This window comes from Dermacentor silvarum, chromosome 6 (genome assembly GCF_013339745.2).
Source record: "Dermacentor silvarum isolate Dsil-2018 chromosome 6, BIME_Dsil_1.4, whole genome shotgun sequence".
Taxonomy (NCBI): domain Eukaryota; kingdom Metazoa; phylum Arthropoda; class Arachnida; order Ixodida; family Ixodidae; genus Dermacentor; species Dermacentor silvarum.
Window position 1 is genome coordinate 152,603,531 of NC_051159.1, and position 19,344 is coordinate 152,622,874.

Genomic DNA, 19,344 nt, shown 5'->3' on the forward strand with positions numbered 1-19,344 from the left:
AACGCTGCCCACCTATCGGCAAAAGCATGAATGCTTTTGCTAACCAGCTAACCAGTGCCAACTAACTTTAGGTAGAGTTTCAAAATATGCCGATGCACTCGAAGACGACGCGACCAAATGCATGTCGCTGGCTATTGTATGGAGTAAGTGACACTATTTTTGTACTCTCCTTAACTGCATAATTAGTCAAGATTTATTAACCAACTTCTCAACCAACGAAGTTGGGCCAAAAATTCCAGTTAGAAAGTTGTAGAACGGTTTACAAAACCTCCGATTAAACAGTTCTTAACTTTCTATCTATTAAGTATTAGTTTTTTGTCCTGCTTACTGCAGATGCCCGCGAAATACAAAAAAAAGTCACAGGCCTGCGCGGCACACGCAGCACAGTCACAGCGTAAGCTGGTTGAGCGGCGCCAGAGTAGCTCCAATTTCGACGCCACGCACGACAACGTCTTCGCGGCAAAGTGTCTTCGTCTCGATTTTGACGAGAACGATCTGAACTGTTCGCCCGGCGTCGGCGTCCACGGCGAGCTGCGGCTTGTAATGCTCTCTGCACAGCAGTCTGCTGAGCCCGATGATGCCTGCTTGTAGCCGCGCACGTAGCTCTACGATTCGCTTCTTCAGCAGCGGTTCGTACCTTGCGAGGAGACGCCATAACGTGTACCGAAGAGGTACCAAGAATACGTAGCGTACATCTAACATCGGGATAGCGTTCATTGCTCGCCTCGTCTGAATCGCATCTCGTCGCACGCGGCGGTTGCAGGCACGTTAACTAGATGGCGCCACCATACTGGTGGAGGCTCGGGTCGTCTGCGCCTGCGCGCCTGCCTATAGGGCGCTTATAACGGGAATTTTTCCTCTGCCTGATAGCAAGCGCTTGCGTGGCTCAGTGGTGAAGTATCCGACTCCCACGCAGCGGGCCTAGGTTCGATCCTGGCGGAGAGCGGGTACTTTTTTTCGCATTTACGGCGATAGCGGTTACGGGGCAGCGGTGGCATCATCGCGACCAGAAACGGCTATTGGAATGAGCCCATAACAGCTTACGCTGTAAAAAGAAAAAAAAATACCACGTGACATGCCCGCTTGCGCACCGTGATTGCAGTGCTCCCAAACGTTCCGCGTACATACGAACATAGCATTTAGCAGGGTGTGCTGCCGCTTAAAAGGTGACCGGGCAGTGATGCATGCGCTGGCTGTGCGATTTACACCAGCAACCGTTATCGCTTGCGCTGCGATAACGGTTGCCCTGTCGCCTTTTTAGCGGCCGCACACCGGGCTAAATGTTATGGTCTTACCAGCGAAGGAATGGCGTTTGCAGCTAATGAAGTTGGTTAGTAGCGAGAAAGAATTTATCGTGTGACAAAAGTATGGCACAGTTAAAGTAAATCAAAACGAAAATGCATTTTTTTTGTAGAACTGAACGCATTCGTGCCGCAGTATAATATGGACAACCTGAAAATAGCGCATCCGTTTTATGAGCATAAAAAAAAAAGAAAGACAATGCTGACACCGGATATTGACAAAATCTAAGTCCCCTACCGACGGTCCTCACAAAATCGTAGGAATAACAAAGCTGTTTTATAGCTTTCAAGATTTACAACAGGCACCCCTTTTAAGACAAACCAGTCATCCATTCTTACTTTACCGTGTTTTCTTACTGCAGTGTGTTTACTGGCGTCCTTTTGTATAGGGTTGTGCCGTACCTCTCAGTACTTGCATAATTAGTAGGGGATCTTTTTTTATGCTATACAAATGGAACTGGAATATAAAGACATCGTACATATAGACATCTCGGAGTGTTATTAATGTTTTTCACCAGCCAAGAGGAGGCGTTGCATTTCGGGAAACCTTTGAAATGCTTCTTCCGAATCTTTCCCACAGACATCATGCTCGCTGCCCTGGTGGACATGCTTCGGGAGTTTCCCAGCGCTCAGTACAGCGGTCCGGCGTCGAACCAGCTTCCTCAGCGGCTCTTTCCAGAGGCCACCGAGCATCAGGCGGCCAAGCTCGCCAACGCCAGGGTTAGGAACGCCGCCATCCGGCTCCGAGAGGAAAAGAGTAAGCGACATTAGGACAAGCACACTAAAAGAGGTTGCAAATGCGGCAAAATGTGCGATAACTGATAAGAGAGTCAGAAGTTTGTGTTATGACGAGATACCTCTTACGGTTTAGCAGCAAGACGATGTAGTATGTATGCAGGACCAATACAGCGCAGCGCAATATAGCACAACTACTACAGGCTTACCACAACAATGACAATGTTATTGTATATTATCAATGGAAGTCACTTTCTCTGAGATCTTTCCATGTTTGCAATCGCTTTACAGAAAAGACGATTCCAGCGGTGATCAAGCACAAGGAAGTTCCCACAGCCTCTCAGAAGTCCTAAGGCAAGCATTTTATAGTATTTTACTTTTGTCTGTACCATTTCACCTGATATTGCGTTGGAATTTCATAACGTCATTGTTCATTAACTGACAGTGTAACACATTTTGATGTATCGCACCAGGAAACTATGCCTCCTTCGGTCCTCTTTCCGGGGAATGTAAACGCGGCAGATAAGCTGTTGTGTTCGTAATCAAATAAAATACTTGGTAAACATGAACTTGCACTATGGGCTCGCTTTAGACTCAGGCGTTTCAACATTGTTATTCTGCCTATTAAAAGGTTATTGAGCAAGTTGCGAACTTGGTAAAAGATGCAGATAAAACAATCCATTTAAAGGTCCTACTTGGACTTCAGTTTCTCGTTCAAGCCAACCAATTTGTGGCATAATGGGCAGCTAATTGCAGAAGGCAAGTGCGGACTAATTATTATTGCGTCTAAGTATGTGAAAGTGGCGTGCTTGCTTTTGTATTTTCGTTTGGCTGTAGTGGCTGGCGTTTACTGGGCTCAGTACACGGAACATATTTCCAGATAACTTCAAGTTCTTTTAAAGCCTATATGAATGCATGCTTACGTGATTGCGACGTGTCAATCTACAGTGCTCCTTCGACACAATGAATTAAATCAAATGCTGGTTTCTTAGTAATTTAGTTGGCCGCTGTCATTTCATCTCGGAAGCACCGAGCCTTTCTTTCTTATTTTTTTATGTTGTGGTGTCGCAACAAAAATCAAGATTTATGAAAGAAATAGTCTGCATAGCGTTAGAAAACAGGAGAATGATTTTAAAGCTATAATAGGTACTAAATGTTATACGTAATATTGCTAACGTGTATTTCGTCGACAAACGAAAAAAATGAGGGCAGCTTGCACTAGTGGTGCAAGGAAGAAGAAACAGCGTAGCTGGGGGTCGACCAAGGTTTACGAAGTTTTGCTAAGTTTTTGCTATGTATTACTATGTTATGCCAAGATTTTACCGAGTTTTGCTATTTATTGCTATGTTACGCTAATATTTTACCGTGTTTTTGCTATGTATTGCTTTGTTATGCGAAGATTTTAACGAAGTTTTGCTATGTAATGCTATGTTACGCCAAGATTTTTGAAAACCTTCATCTCTCCGGGGTCGTTTTCGGCGGGAAACACTTCGCGCAACACTTGCACGACGACATTGCGCATCTCAAAGTCTCCAACCGAGTTCAGAGTAGACAGGTGGACGTCAAACCACAATTGATCGCAGACGCGGTAGCCGTGACCTAACTCGACATTCAAGAACTCTCGCTGAAATCGGCCGTTCGCGCCACCCATGGACTTGTAGGCTTGACATTGAAAGTTAGGCATCACACGGTAGCCAGGATCACTTTGTCGGCGCTTGCCATCACTCAGACAAGAGCATTCCCTGCAAAGGGCGAGATACTCGGGATTTACCGCTCTTCACTGTCCCTTTGACGAAGATTCACCAGCACGGTATTCCGGGTTCGATCGCAGCCGTTGGATTCGTTCACGAGCAGCGGTGCGACGGGCTTCCCGTCGAGCATCTTCTTCCTCGGGGGTTACGTACTTCTTCGGCCGACCCATGTTTTTAGGCGGCGCAAACGATGTGCTCGGCGCAGAGACACTAGGCAATGTGCCGCCGTCGCGACGTCACGGAGCTTTATACAAAGGCTGCGAACGAAGCGGCGCGCAGTGCCGTCATGGCTTTTTTTTTTTTTTCTCCGCCTAAACGGCTGTGGAAGCTTGGCGATGTACGGGAAGCTGTGGTGCAGCGTGGCGCGGCCGGGCGCAGACATGCCAGTTGGTTGCTAGGCGGCGCATAGTGACGTCAGAGCTAGGCGCAGCGCGAGCCAGGCGGACCTGTGCCAAGTGGTTGCTAGGCAACGCAGTGACGTCATGGCTCGGAGGAGTTTCTGTGAACGATTTGTAGCCGATCCTCGAGCTTAAACAGCTACGCTGTTAAAAGTGCCTATTTACAGAGTACAATGTACTGTTTAAAAGAAGGCACCACCCGTGTTTAGTACCTTTACGGCTATAATTGGATTAGGAAATGCCCAACGAGAAAAGTATTCCCTTACGCTTCATTTTCAATCCGAACATATATCTAAACTTTCCCCTGTCTGTAGGGTTGTCTTCTATGCGGATTGTGTTAGTTCAAGTTCTGTAGAAGTACCTTCATAAGAAACATTTTGGGCTGTTAAGGATGAACTGTCTCAGTAAATACAGCGGAATAGAGCGGAGCTATGATGTGAGTCACTCCTCATTTCTTAGTTGTTTTTCTTTTTCTCCTTGCAGATTCACGCTGCGAGAAGGCCAGCTGTGCGGAGTGCTTACCATGACACTGTCGATGACCGTGACAACACTTCACCGAATCTTCCGAATCGTCCCACACCCGATCTCTGACCTGTAGCCAGATGCTCTAGAGTCCTCGAACCCCTACGCCAACGCCAAATCCCTTCCATCGTTTGCCTGTATACAAGCTATTCTACAACTGAACGTATCGAAATATCAGGATAGCTTCATTGCCATCTGGCACCCTCTCCCCGACTACGCTAAACTTAAACCTGTCTTTTCTTTTCTAGAAAATGAGAAAGGGTAAAAAAAAATGACGACGAGCAGTCGACTGAAAGGAGCAACCTGTCGCTTCTGTATAGGTATACAAGTCGTGTTCGTGAACACCTTCGTATCATTCAACGGTGTGCGTGATATATCTATAAATCTCTACTGTGGTTGTGTTATGCACTGTTGGTAGCGACATTGCACTGTTAATGAATTCCAGAAGAGAATTTTTTGCTCGCTCATTTTTTTCGAGACGAGACGCAAGGCCATGCTTTTTATTTTTCCTTTACTTTGATTATGTAAACACGCGCCGTGCAATGTCGTCGTTCGCTTCTGATATAGCCGTCAAAGGTATAGATCCTCTTGTAGATTGAAAGACCGTTCGAACTATCCTTCGCTGCCTATCACATTGATGACTTTTTAAGCAATTAGACTCTTGACGCAAATAGGTATTGTGAATATCAAATTTATTCCAAACGGGCAGTTCAATGCTCGTAACTAGTCAGTGAGTAAACGTTACGGTGTTCTGCGCAATGAAACAAAAAGGTAGAGAAGCGGGCGGCTAAAAGATGGCGGTTGACTGATGCGTTTGGAAAAAAAAGGAAACACCGATGAGGTGAAGCGAGTAATTCTGTGTATCTAGATAGGGGCAGTGTCATATAGGTATGCTGTACACCTCTATTTCTATCTTCCTTCTTTGGTCACAAAAGACCACGTGGTTATCAATATCGGTGCTTTGTTCAATCTGTATAAAGCACGTAAATCGCACTTGTGAAGCAACTGACAAAACTTGGGCAATCTGTTATTGATTAGGCACAATTTTTGCTTGTTTCACCGTTGAAAAAGCAAAATAAGGCGCATATATATATATATATATATATATATATATATATATATATATATATATATATAGTGCAGCTAGTTTTACAGGGTTCAAGAATTCTTTTACAATACAAAGTCAGAACTCCGACTAAAATGTCACTCAAGGAAACCGTAGTCATGAAAGAAACGAAAACAAAAACAAGATCGAAAAACGTTCTTCACAGTTGATATGCTTATGAAAAAAAAAGAAACACAATTCCTTCCCTTTGTTGTTGGTTGAATGCTATTTTTAGAACCTTTTTGCGATTGTTGACCTTGATGGAAGGACGCTAACGTTGTTTGCTGACCACCTGGAAACGTGGTCGACGGTAAAGCGGCAACTAAATGAAGCATATATCAGACACATTTTCGGCGAGACATCACCAGGCATCGACGAGCCCCCATTTCAAGCCGAGCGCCAACCACGTTGTAGTGAAGACCAGGGGTGCTACTCTGAATGCAGTCAAATTCCGCCACGTTGGCGTTTTGAGCCAATAAGGCAGGTCTTATTGCAGCCCTGTGAGCAAATCAGAACTGACAAGATGGCAAATTCGAAAATATGGCGAAATTTCGACGATGCCCAGAGTAGCACCCCGGTCGATATGTGAACCACGGAGAAGCAACCAGCACTACGGTAAACACATTTTCGCTCTGAGCAGAATGAGCGCTCCGGTGCCGGGCGATGCCAGGCCGCTGACGCGTCTGAAATACGTCCCACGTGGCTTGCCGCTTTGATAAGACGCGGTTGCACTGAAGCGAGACATGTAGATAAACAGGAAAAGGAGAACCCACGTTGACATCAAACCTTTTTCACGCAGCTCCTCCTGATGCTTATATCGTAATGGACTCGTGCGTATTTTGTAAACGTAGTCGGATTGATTTTAGCGGTTGTTTTCTCTCCCGCAGCGGCGCCGCCGACGAGCCGTCGCCCACTGTTTTCACTGACAATGGTCATATCATGAATGTTGTACAATTTCGGCTAAAATAAAGTCACCGAAAAGCACCCTGTTTCCCTCTAGCATTTCCACCCGTTTACTGTTGGTTCTTGCTTTACACACACACACACACACACACACGCACGCACGCACAATAAATTTTCGGAGTAATAGACGGAGTTTTAGGGCTCAACGTCACTCATAGGTTCAGGTTTCAGTTTTAATGACAGGTATTTCGGCATCCGTATGTATCGGAGGCTACAGTACTTGTCTCACAGGGGTAGTTCAAAAACGTGCGAAAAGACGTCGAGAAAAGTGTGCAGATAGACTGGGCAAAATTGATCTACGGCCTACACACATACAGATACATAGCTTCAAAGAGGCTAAGTTTACCATTCAGGCAACATAAACGCACATCTACAGAACCCAAGCACACGCACACACAAAAGACCAAAACAATGCGGACGCTTGACCGAAGCACGAGATCACCTGAAGAGATAATTCGTGGTGACAAGTTAACAATGGGAGCTCCCGTACAGTGTCCGCTACGCGGCACGCTGACTCCCTCACCCGAGCTGCAGCTGCGCTCACGAACTCGCCGCGGAGCAAGCAGGTATACACAGCAGCATTGCTATAGCAGCGGCGCGGCCTTTCTGTTGGCCTTCTCGCACTCTCGTTTTCTCTCTCTTTCTTCTTTTTTTCTCTCCCGTCGTCGCTCGAGTGCCTCCATTGCAACGCTGATAAAGATGCGCCGCAGCTGCGAAACTGGAGTTTGCGGTGCTTGTTCCGCGCCTCTCTGTTTGTTTTATACTTGTGTTTTCGCCTACACGTCGGCTGCGCTGCGCACGCGAACAAACCGCTGCACAAGCGCTGCTCGGAAGCGCATACGACAGAGCCGCAGCGGCAGTGCGCAGCACGAAGTATGGAGTGGAATGTGAGGCAGTCCTAGAACGAAGGATACTCGTACGAAGGCAAGCAGCGATATGACGCCGGCAAGCGAGTGGTAAGTCCCCTTACGAGAGCGAAGGTGTGGGGCTGAGCTTTATGGTTAGACGCGAAGCACAGACAACGAACGGGTGGGCGGAAGCTTGAACGCGAAATGAAAATGCTGTTCATATATATGTTCTGCAGTCTTGTTATGCGTCCTCGTCAGATCAAAACCCAGCGTATGATGTTGCTTTTAAACTAGTGCGCTTGAACTCGGTGATATGAGCTTCAACGATCACAGTGCGCTGGAAGGTGACCTTGCAAAGGCAGTGAAAAGCCTTGAAAGAAGCCTCTCCCTGGAAATGCTTTAACAATTATTGCTTTTCACCTTGATACCAAGTTTTCAATACACTTTTGCTCGGAGACATCTAAAACGAGCGAAATTACATTTGCTAGGTGCTTGCTGCGATCGCGCGTGTGAACGACTACCGCCCCTATTTGCTGGGATAGAACGAGTGGTCTATACAACAAGCGATAATGGGCTTTCGCTTATCCTGCAACATGCGTCGCCGCACGATTCTTATTGTAGAGAAAACCGGCGAAAACTGCATGAATAACGAATCAGTTTTGTTTACACGAGGAAGAAACCTTGCGAAAACACTCCGGCCATTGACTCTTGCGAACACTTTCGCCGAAGTATACCCTTTCGCTAACGAATTCGTAGAACTCTAAATTAAACCGGTGCTACCTGTGATGCCATTGCTTTTAAAAGCGCCGTTCGATAAAGAATGTTCCTTTCAACTGGAAGAAAATCGCCCAGACACAACAAAAGAAAGCGCGTCAAGTGAGGCCCATGTGGACGCTGGCACTAGGCGCGTTCAGGGCTCGATTGTTGAAACCAATTCTCGCGCTGAATTAATGCAACAAGTTCACGCCCGCTATCATGATCAGGCCAAATAGTAAGGTTCCTGCAGTATAAAAATGGTGAAAGATATGCTTACATCTAGCCATGATCAGGTAGCTTCGTTCATCGCGTGCACAAATATTTTCAAAAAAAAAAGAAAAGGAAAGTTGACGAAGCGCAAGTGTACACTATCTACTGATTTACTGCACACAAAAAAAAACGAAAAAAAAACGCTTTAATCTCGTTGTCTGCGAACCTAAGAACTACTCGTAGCACAATTATTAGCTTGCTGTTTCGACTCAACACATTCTTTGATGGCCCATAACAACTGTCAATTGCATGTACTATTCTCTAATTGGTGCCTGTAGCAAGCATTCCACAGCACAGGCTACAATTTGCAATCGCTACGGAAATGTATTGAGGGCAATGACAGGAAGCGTAGCATTTGTACTGCTGCCATAGAAAGTTTAGAAGTAAAAAAAAAATTAAGACCACAAGTGTCATACGTCCGGAGTTCGCGCACATGTGCGACCCCCTCGCGTACACGTCACACCTCGTGTTATTTTCCAAATGGGCGGTCTACAGATTTACATCGCATGTGGTTTAAACGTTGGCGGAGACACAGATAGCATCGCGACACGAAAGTCATCCAGCCAAACATCTCGTTTATTATAGCGTCACCATTCTTCCAGCTTGACAGACGAGCGAAATGATGCGCCTCGGAGCAAATACGATTGAAACTGTTAATACGTGGCAGGTGCTGTTTTCAAAACGGTTTCAATGTCATCTTGACAACCGTGAGGGACAGTAATGCCAGACACTATAGTAATGCACTATACTCGCGAACAACTTTCTGTGGCAATGAAGGGAAAGCTACGAGGCAAACCGCGCACAAGTCAGAGCGCTCCTGAAAATAGTCCCACAATCTCCTCCTCCGCGTTAGTTTAAACTGGGAAGAGAAAAACAAACATAATTTTTTACAACAGCAAAATAAGACAAAATACACTACTGAGTGTTAAGTTTGACTTCTTTCAGTTCTTTATTCCTCCGCGTTTGAGCAAATGCGAAACTGTCACGCGTGGAAGCTAAGCTGATTCCGTTATAGTTCAAGGCATAGAGTTTCTCACTATATTACCCAGAGGGAAATCTGGCACTGCTGCGCTGTGGTATGCTTAGGAATGCCATGTATATTTTGACTTCGGATTGGCATCGTTCTCGGAGAGCCAGGAAGCCTTGAAGACGCGCCTGGCTCATAGAGTTTCTCACTATAACACCTAGAGGGTAAACTGGCGCCACCGTCTATGCATGTTTCTTAAAGGGCGCCGTGCCCTCATGGGAATGACGGGATATGTGTCTGCGAGGCTTGTGTTGGCTGGTGTTGTACGAGGCTTTGTCTAAAACGTGGCTTTGGCTACACAAATAACACGTTCTTAAAATAAAATCTACATAAAAGGCTTTCATTCACCCATATTACATCTCTCAATAAAGTTTACTCACCTACAATGCAGCATCAAGCGAAGAAAAGCAAGAACAGACGACAAGTTGTTCCAAAGCGAGCGAAAATCTTGTCATCTGCCCTCCAACTTTAGCGGCCAGCTGATACTTTTTACGTTTCATAGAATTGTGCATCCGATAGTATGTCCTCAAAATTACACAAAACATGTTTTTGTGTAATAATAAAGCTAAAGCAGTTTTTAACGTGCTGTTTTAGCAGGAAATGAATCGTGACAGACGGAACAGTGCTATCCAGGCGCGTCTTCAAGGCGTTCTGGATCTCCAAGAACGATGCCAATCCGAATCCACAATATACCGGCATTCCCATGCATGATGATGATGATGATGATGATTTATTGGCATCCCCTTTGAAACGGGGCGGCGACAAATAGTCACCTAGCCTGCTTGATTTAATCAGGTATACTATACCTGTTCTTTATCTAGCATTTTTGTAGACCTCTCATTATTTTTATTTTTCAAAAATGTACCTTGTACCGCTGCCTATGATTTTAAGAGATCAGGTCGTATCCATCTTTTCCCTGCTTTTTTTCCACCAGTACTCTAATCGTCTCTTGCTGATCTCTACGGCTGATCTGTTTATGTTTCCTTCCACTTTAAACCCAAGCGCTTCTGGGAGTTGCACGTTACCTACGGTTCTCGCTGGGTGGATCCCGTCGCATTCCATCAGGATGTGCTGAGTGGTTTCTGGATCTTTACTGCAGCATACACATGTCTCATCTAGTTCCAAATATTTGTTGCGATATGTTTTCGTCCTTAGGCAACCGGCCCGAGCCTCAAATAGCAAGGCACCGCCCTTTGTGTTATCGTACAGATTTTCCCTTCTAATTTCTTTCTTCTCATTCTTGTAAATCTCCATTGTCCTTGTTGTTTCCATTCTTTGCATCCAATTCACGGTCTCTATTTACCACAGCGCAGCAGCGCCACATTTCCCTCTAGGTTTCATAGAGTGAAACTAGGGTGTACTAGATTGCGGGAGTGGGTCCAACGAGGGCTCTGCGTTGAGGCATTTTTTATTTAAAATCCAGGTGGCGCCACCGTCACTTTCTTCCGAATGAGCGGCCCCGCTCGCCGGCCGGACGCTTGTAGCGTCGGAGACCCTACCGCAGCTGCATTGAGCATTGACAGGCGGATACTCGGGGGCGGTAACACTGAGGTTATTCCCCACCGATCTATTGTAAATAAAATGGAAAAAGAGCGGTGGAAAGAACGCAAACGACGCAACAACGACGGTGCGTCGAGCAGACGACAGCTACTCAGCCCGCGAGCTCGCCTCAGCCAATGAGCGCTGCCGAAACAGCCGGAGCCAACGTTTATTGGCCGGAGATTCAGAAGAAGGCGACGGCAGCGCCACCACATTTTCCGTGTTTCTTGCTTCACCCTCGCCGCTTGCTATGGCGTCCGCTGGACCCACTCCCCCTTCTAGTACACTCTAGTGAAACTCTATGGCCTGGCTAGCACCGTTCCGTCTGTCACAATGATTCATTTCCTGCTGAAACAGCACGTAAAATGCTGTTTTAGCTTTATTATTACACAAAAGCATGTTTTGTTTAATTATTAGGACTTGTTATTTGATGTACAATTATATGAAAAGTAAACATAATCAGCTGGCCGCTAACCTTGGAGGACAGGCGACAAGATTCTCGCTCGCTCTGGAACAACTTGTCGTCTGTTCTTGCTTTTCTTCGCTTGATTCTGCATTGTAGGTGAGTAAACTTTGTTGAGAGATGTAATATGGGTGAATGAAAGCCTTTTATGCAGATTTTATTTTAATAACGCATTATTTGTTTAGCTATATCCACGTTTTAGACGAAGCCTCGTACAACACCAGCCAACACAAGCCTCGCAGACACATATCCCGTCATTCCCATGAGGGCACGGCGCCCTTTAAGAAACATGCATAGACGGTGGCGCCAGATTACCCTCTAGGTGTTTTAGTGAGGCGTGGTTCATGGGAACCAAAACCACCGTCAAAATATGCCGGACTATTTGGAGCACTACCACATGCAGTAACTACTCCCCCATACGTTTCCCTATATTGCTGGGCCCCGTGAAAACAATCCAATTAAGCTTCGCTCTACGAAGTACACTGTCACTGAATTCCTGCACGCCATATCTCTTGTCGGCGTTCCGGTTACGTGTGAGGAAGCTATTCATATAATGATGCATATTTTTAATTTACTGCTTCGTCTGTACTAAACATAATTAACATTTTTATTTTCTACGTTGGTTGGTTGGTTGGTTTGTCGATTGGTTCCTCAGGGAAATGGTGCAGCCCACTGCATCAGGGGGATCGGCTGTGAATCGGGCATCGCGAGGGTTCAAGGAAAAAAAAATGAGTGAGGTAAATCGACAGAAGTGTAGTGATTGAAAATTGTGAAATTAATAATTAACTGACGCATGCATGAAGCGAATAATAACTAAATATTACTGATTACGTAATACAACCATGGATCATCTTTTTTTTTCTCGTGTTAATATTGACTCAGCGCTTCCAAGGATTGTAATTGTGCTATCTGCAACAGGCAATTGTTAAAAAAAATCGGTGCAGCTAAAATGAAACACCCTGTATTTGAAGCGCGATGCGTTGAATGAACTATCATTCTTAAAAAATTCGAAGCTGCCTTTCGACACAGCAGAAACAGAAAACAAAGAATCAGGCCATTACCAAGTTGCAATGGTGCTGGCTGCAAAACTCAGAAATAGAAATCGAAATTACTGAGGTGCCGCTAAACGTAACGTGTTTTTCAGAGTGTGTTTTGCGTGAAAGCGTTTACCGCGAAGTCCAATCCCTTCAAAGAAGTAAAACATTTTCTTGTGGGAGTTGGTTCTTAATTGAGAAGGAAAACAAAAGCGCGGAAGAAACAAGGACAGCGCCATGGAGTCCTGCGTATACTCGTCTCGTGCTTGTTTCTTTTGCGCTTCCGTTTTCTTTCTCCCTTTGAAAGAAGGCTGTTGTATTACCTTCCGCGACAACGAGCTTGACGGTTTACGAATTGGCGCTACATAGCTCCATAAACAATGGTTGGTAACACTGTCCAGGAACTCGGAATAGCGTGTTAGAACAGTTGCGTTGCACAATTTTCGACGTTCCAAGTTAACACATGGGCTGTGGTAGATTCTGCAGCGGAAGGCGTCTAGTTAAAAATTTGACCACTTTGAGTGCTTGAACCAGCACTCATAACACTCTAAGCAAGCGCTCTTGCATTTCGCTCCTTTCGGGAATGCGGCCGCCACCGCCGCCACCTGGAATCGCACCCACAACCTTGTGATCAGCAACAAAGTGCCACAGCCATGCACTGGCCCACCACGGCAGGTGCCCTCGGTATGCGGCTGCCTGTAAATGATTGGTATAAGAAGCAGGCCAGCGACTGCATGCTGCTCCCACACAACAGAATTGCACAAGGCAAACATGCAATATGCGTTCGAGCCTTTCGGACGAGTGGCGGTACTCTCACGTTCCGCAGTTTATTGGTAGGTTTAAAGCTTAGGGGCCTAGTTCCCGTGCTTCTGGAAGGTGCTGGAAGACTGGCTACAGATAATCTACCGCTCAAATTAGTTCCCACGGCCCGTTATCCCACTGATGCCCATCGGTATCATGATGAGGCGAGCACTAACCATAAGTGCCTTCTATCCTGGTGGTTTATACGATATCTGTGTGCTATCAACAACAACGGGAATCATATTTTCATAGTAGATTGGACAGTTAAAGAATAACTTGCTATCGAGTGTAACGACGGTGGCGCAGCGCTTGAACGAATCTACGCCTTGATTGCGCAATGTGAACAACGGACAAGGCCCTTCCTCATTTTCTGGAAGAGCTCACTGTGTGCCATGTAAACGTTAGCTCTTTGTGAGCACTGGCCGGAGCGCATTATAGTAGTAGTGGTATATCGCAGCCATCTTCACTGGTGATGTCGTCTTCAGCAACATCGCTATGAGGTTTCTTTGACAACGGTATTCTCCCGAAAGCCGCCTTTCTTCATAGTGACCGACTCCCAACAGGCGTGCCGCAACTTCGCTAGCGGCAGAATTCATGCCACTACGCTCAAGATCATAAATCAAAAGCCGCCAACCAGATAAGTCATGATCATCTTGGCGCCGGCTCATCACGGTATTCCTGGCAACGAGGTCACCAACCACGTGGCTCGAGATTTGACCCACCGAGCCGACGCCGAGGAATCTGAACCCGAGTGCATGTACCCTCTAGTATCGTACCAAGATATCACACAACACTACAAGCTAACCCGCAGAACACATGCACCCTCACACAAGTCACTACCTAGAGAGCAGGAGCGATTCCTCCGAGCTCTACAGGTTAATACATTCCCCCACCCAACCAGAAATTACCTCAGAGTCTCCACACAATTCTCTCCGCAATGCCGCTTCTGCGCAGAGTCCGGGTCCCTCAGGCACTTAGTAGGGGGTTGCAGAGAGGCACCACTCAATCCTCCGAACCCTTACCACACCAACGAGCTTTGGGAGAGAGCCTTGGCCAGCTCCGACCCCGAGGATCAGCAACGGCTGATTGCGAGGGCCCAGGACGCGGCCCGAGCTCAAGGCATTCTAGAATGAGCACGCCTCTCCAAAGCTGCATTTACATAATAAAGATGTTTATTCTCTCTCTATCTTGGACAATCGAGAAGGTAACTATTATTACAGGTGAGAGATAAAGAGAAGTGATAATGAAAAATTGTGGCAGAGGCCATAATAGATGGATGTCAAATTCAGGGATAGATTTATTGGGTAACCTGCCGCACACCCCCATGTCATCAGTGAATCACGAAGCCCTATAGACACATCAGCAGACACGAAATGACCGCCAAACACAATGCCGGATGATACCACCACGCAATATATCTAGTTGTAATCAATGCACGCCGGCTGAGACTCCGTACAAACCCCACTGTCCCTAGCATCGTGACTGCAACTTTGTTCCAATGTATGGCTAGCCATCAAGCGGTCGCGCTCGACATAGAGTTGTTCTTTGTCGTTCTGCTGCAGAATTGTCTGTTACGGATAGGCCACTTTCGGTTTAATATATTTAAGGCTACATACCTCTTGTGCCACCTCAGCACATCTATTTTGGAACATTCAACAAGAATGATCACATGCCAATGTCCCATACGCAGTGCCGAAGGTGTCTGTTCAGGCACATACCCAGAGGCGCATACCAACTGACCGAATTTGTCTACTAAGCCAGAAAGCAGCAAGTTGTCTATGGGGCTCATATCCAGTGGCCTATGTTGTCTGCTCGGCAACTTCAAGCAGTGTTGCCGTTGGGTGCTAAGAAAAGTATTCAAAACTGTAGTCAGAAGTAGCCAAAAGCAGCCAATTGGTCTATTTTCGCCCCAAATGCGTCACCACTATAAAACAAAGCACTAAAGGTGTAAAATCAAGGATAAGAATGCACATCATTATGGCACATAAATGCTGCCACAGTGCGTACTCAATCAAGATGGAGTTTCTTTAGGGGATTGGCGAGCCGTCGAAGCTAGACGTGTTACAGTGTGCTAGTTGACGTGATTGCTTCTTGCAACCACAGTCTGAATTTCTGATAATCGCGTTTGCGGGTCCGGCTTTTTATTGTTTCATAGATATACCTCAGTTAAAAGCAAGCGCGCGATAACTTCCTCACATTCGGCAGTTCAAATGGGTAGGCTGAGTTTTTGGGGAACATTCCGCGAGGAGCGATAAGGCTATGCGCAGGTGATATTAAATTCGTAAGCATTTGTATGACTACCCAACAAGGAAACACGTGTAAGACAATCGCTTTCAAGATGGTGCCCGCAGCAGCGAGCGAATTGACCTTCGTGCTGCTTCTCGTTTCAACGCGAAGCGGTGTCCCCATCCCAGATCGCTTTCAAGATAGGGCCTGCGCGGCCGCGCCATACGCAGCCGCCGCCGGCGTACGGTTGATCACGATTCATAATGGTTCGACGCGGATGGATAAGGCGCTAAAGAGCGATAACGGCTTATAATGATTGGAATGTCATCAGCGCACCTCCCAGAGGAGTTCACAACTCCCAGAGGAGTTCCTGCGTGCATTTTTCTTGTAAGCTACCACCTTGTTCGAGAAGGTCACGCTTCTTTCTGATCTAACGTACGTGCAACCATCCGCAAAAGCTGAATTTGAGACGCGAGCACGAGAGGGGAGGTGGAAGGACCGTTTTATCAGCCCGACTGTTCGTGCTTTCTTTAGTTTTTGCGTAGATGGCATACAACCTACGAAGTGCCGACAAAGTATTTGGCAGTCGAATTACAACTGTACCTTCGCGCTGAAGATCAAAGGAATATCCACGAAGTGCAAGCTGCGCTCTCGGACGCTCCCTCGATCTTCAGGGTGAAGGTTAATCAGCTTCTCGCTGAACACATCTCCCAGATCTAGAGTTCAAAAGGACCGATGTCATCTTCGTCTGCTTTCGCGTGGCTTATCACCCTGTATCTTACAGTAACTACACGATTGCTCATCCTTCGAAATACCATTACTATGACAAAGTGGTGCTTCTACTTTTCATTTATTCATTCATTGTTCGGCGTTCCCAAAGTCGAGTTCTCTAAAAGGACTTCGAATATGTTCTGTTATTTTGCCTGCAAATGCTACACAACGTTGCGTGCAAGCCACATGGTGTCAGAGCGATAGTAAATACGAGAAGTGGAACATGGGGCAGGAATTGAGCGAGGTGACCGACGATGCGCGCTACTCTGGCGCCATCTTGTAACCACTGTCGCCTGCAAAACCCGTCTTACGTGGCACTATGCTTTTATTCTCACGCTTTCGCCATACCATCCTCCTCCGCTTCCTGTATCATGGTACCGCTCGCTGCACCCTCCTCCTCCTCCGGTTTCCTCCTCGCGCTCCCTTCGCTATCGCCGTCATTTATCTCCCGCTACGCTCCGCGTTCGCTTTCATCCTTCGTTGTGCTCGTTCGCTGGGTTACGAGGGAGAACGCCGGCGCTTGCCGCACGAACAGGCGCCTAGAATCTGCGCTCTAAAAGCGAGGAAGGAACAGTTGTAGAGTAGCCTGGTTGGCTGTCCCGCACTAAGAAAGGTGAGAAAAGGAAGAAAAATTATCAAGAAAGGTGAGCAGGAAGTTTAATGCATGTTGCCAGAATGTGCAGGAGGTACGGCTCCCGCACAAATTTAAATGTATGTTTTCTTTTCCCGTGATCTGAAATGGGAATGCGGGGTGAAAAGGGACTCGATTTTTGTTAGTTACAAACACATGACGCTAAGAGACATTGATGCTGGGGGAAAGGGTAGGAGAATAGCCTGTTCGTTCTAATTGAAATGTAGAAATAATAAGGAGCAGGGAAATGACAGTGCAAGAAAGGACAACATGCCGCCGGTGGGAGGCGAACCCACATTACCCGCATTTCGTGTGCGATACGCTAACATTGAGGTACCGCGGCGACTGTCCTCCAGTGCACTTTCTTTGATCCTTGTGTATTTGTACTAGATCTAGCCAGTGCCACTCATGACCATGGCTACAGATGTTAAATATCGTTTCAACCACTGGCGTAAGCTTTGGAGCAGGTCAATAAGCAATGAACCACCGTACGCTACGTCAGGACATCAAGTGATCAAGAGTGTTCGATCTCTCTTGATCTTTGTCTCCATCTTCTTGACAACCGCTGTCTTGTTTGCACCTCATGGAATAAAGGCTGCCAAATTCGAGACCGTCACTAATATATATTAGCAAGAGGAATAAGGGGAACCAAGGGGCTCGATATTTTGTAATGAGTTAGTACAATGGGACATGGTTACTCGCCAATTCAAACACGTATCTTGAAGCGCGTGCGTCATTACTTGTCGGTGTGCGCATACTCTAGCCACACGCTCTGTAGCTTCACCACTCTGGCTGCCATTGTGATTTCGGCCCGCCAAAAGCGACTCCTATAATCTCGGCCGTGTCAGACCATCTCATTCACGCTATCCGCTGCCATTGTGTTTGTGTGTGCAAAGCTTAGCACTACAAATCCTTCTGTATCACGCATGCAGGTGGCTCTTCGACACACGGCACGTGTTGTTTTTGCTTGCCGGCTCGGCGGCCGCATGCTGCGTCCTCCTCATCGCCTGGAAGGTGGCGCAGATGGTCCGCATCGCGCGGAAGCGCCAACTGCTCGCCAAACACGTCCAGGACGGGTACGTCTTCCTCGGTGAGACCAACGTGGCTCTGGAGTACAGCTGCCTGGAGAACGACACGCGCCACTACCGGCTTCTGGAGGCTGCGCAAACGTTGTGATAACAGACAGTGTCGCTACGCGCGCCTTGGCTCACCCAAATGACTGTCTCTCGTGGGCGCTGAACGCGCTCGGGAGCAATGCTGGCCAGTCACTGCCCTTGCAGGGTAACCGCAGCAAGAAAGGAATCGCTGGTCGGCCTTATGTTGTCAGCGGTTTGAACTTGGAAGCAAACAGTAGTTGACAGTAGCGGCTAATCCGAAGTGTTACTGCGTCAGCCACTGCAGCAGTTGAAAGCCGCCTATATATAACCATGCGCCCAAAGGAAGCCGCTGCGATACTTCTCCTCCTAAACCTTCGACTAGACAAACTACGCGTGATTTACATTTCATTGTATACCAATGTCTCTCAAGAGTAAACGGAACATGATTCTCATGTGATCGCGTTCTTGCGTTATGGGGAACTTACTAATGAATCAGCTGCGCAACTAACACAGCGCAGCCGGAATCTTAAGGGAATCGAGCAAATAATATTTTATTTCCAAGTGGAGGGTTGTCTTTGCGCAGCATTCTTCTTGCGCAAATGTGTCGTGCGCTACTTATCAGTTCAAAATTTTATAAGGGATCATCCATTCTGCAAGTTGGAAAATCTTAGCCATGTTGCACTCGTTAGTCAGTTGTGCCTTTGCGGGTCGAGCGCCGTGCGCGCCATAATCTTTGCATTATCGCTAGCCAGTCACATTTGGCAACAGAAGCATCTCTCGATTACATTTTTTTTCGGAAGTTTGCCTATAGGCTTAAGAAATACATAGTTATATATACACGCATATTATAACGCGCAGCTAGTCAAAAAGCGAACATTAGCAGCGGTAATGTTTCCAGCCTTCTATGTCTTGAGGGAATCCATAGCGATGGCGTTCCTCGCGAAAGTGGCGAAGACGGTCTTGATGAAGTCTGGGATAGTTTCAAAGCAGGTACGTTACACGCACATGTTCAGTTGTGGTGTCACAAAACAGACGAGAAGAACCATATGGGGCAGCGTCGTTGTTGCGGCCAGAAGGCAGTCACAGCCGGCGTGAGTGCAACCCAG

The 19,344-nt window shown here is 46.7% G+C and overlaps 2 protein-coding genes across 2 annotated transcripts in view; both read left to right on the forward strand.

Annotated features, from left to right (window-relative positions):
- The window catches only part of LOC119456254 (uncharacterized), a 31,396-nt gene extending 24,602 nt beyond the window's left edge, over positions 1 to 6,794 (forward strand). Inside the window, exons 9-11 of the mRNA XM_037717906.2 lie at positions 1,882 to 2,058; positions 2,328 to 2,390; positions 4,669 to 6,794. Of these exons, the coding sequence (XP_037573834.2) occupies positions 1,882 to 2,058; positions 2,328 to 2,389 (239 nt within the window). The 3' untranslated portion in view covers position 2,390; positions 4,669 to 6,794. The remainder of the gene's footprint in view (positions 1 to 1,881; positions 2,059 to 2,327; positions 2,391 to 4,668) is intronic.
- Positions 6,795 to 7,532: 738 nt separating this feature from the next.
- On the forward strand, positions 7,533 to 18,688 carry LOC119456256 (uncharacterized). The gene is made up of 2 exons (XM_037717908.2): positions 7,533 to 7,731; positions 18,074 to 18,688. Exons 1-2 carry the CDS (start codon positions 7,712 to 7,714, stop codon positions 18,315 to 18,317), a joined length of 264 nt encoding a protein of 87 aa, XP_037573836.1. The 5' UTR covers positions 7,533 to 7,711; the 3' UTR covers positions 18,318 to 18,688.
- Positions 18,689 to 19,344: the final 656 nt, after the last annotated feature.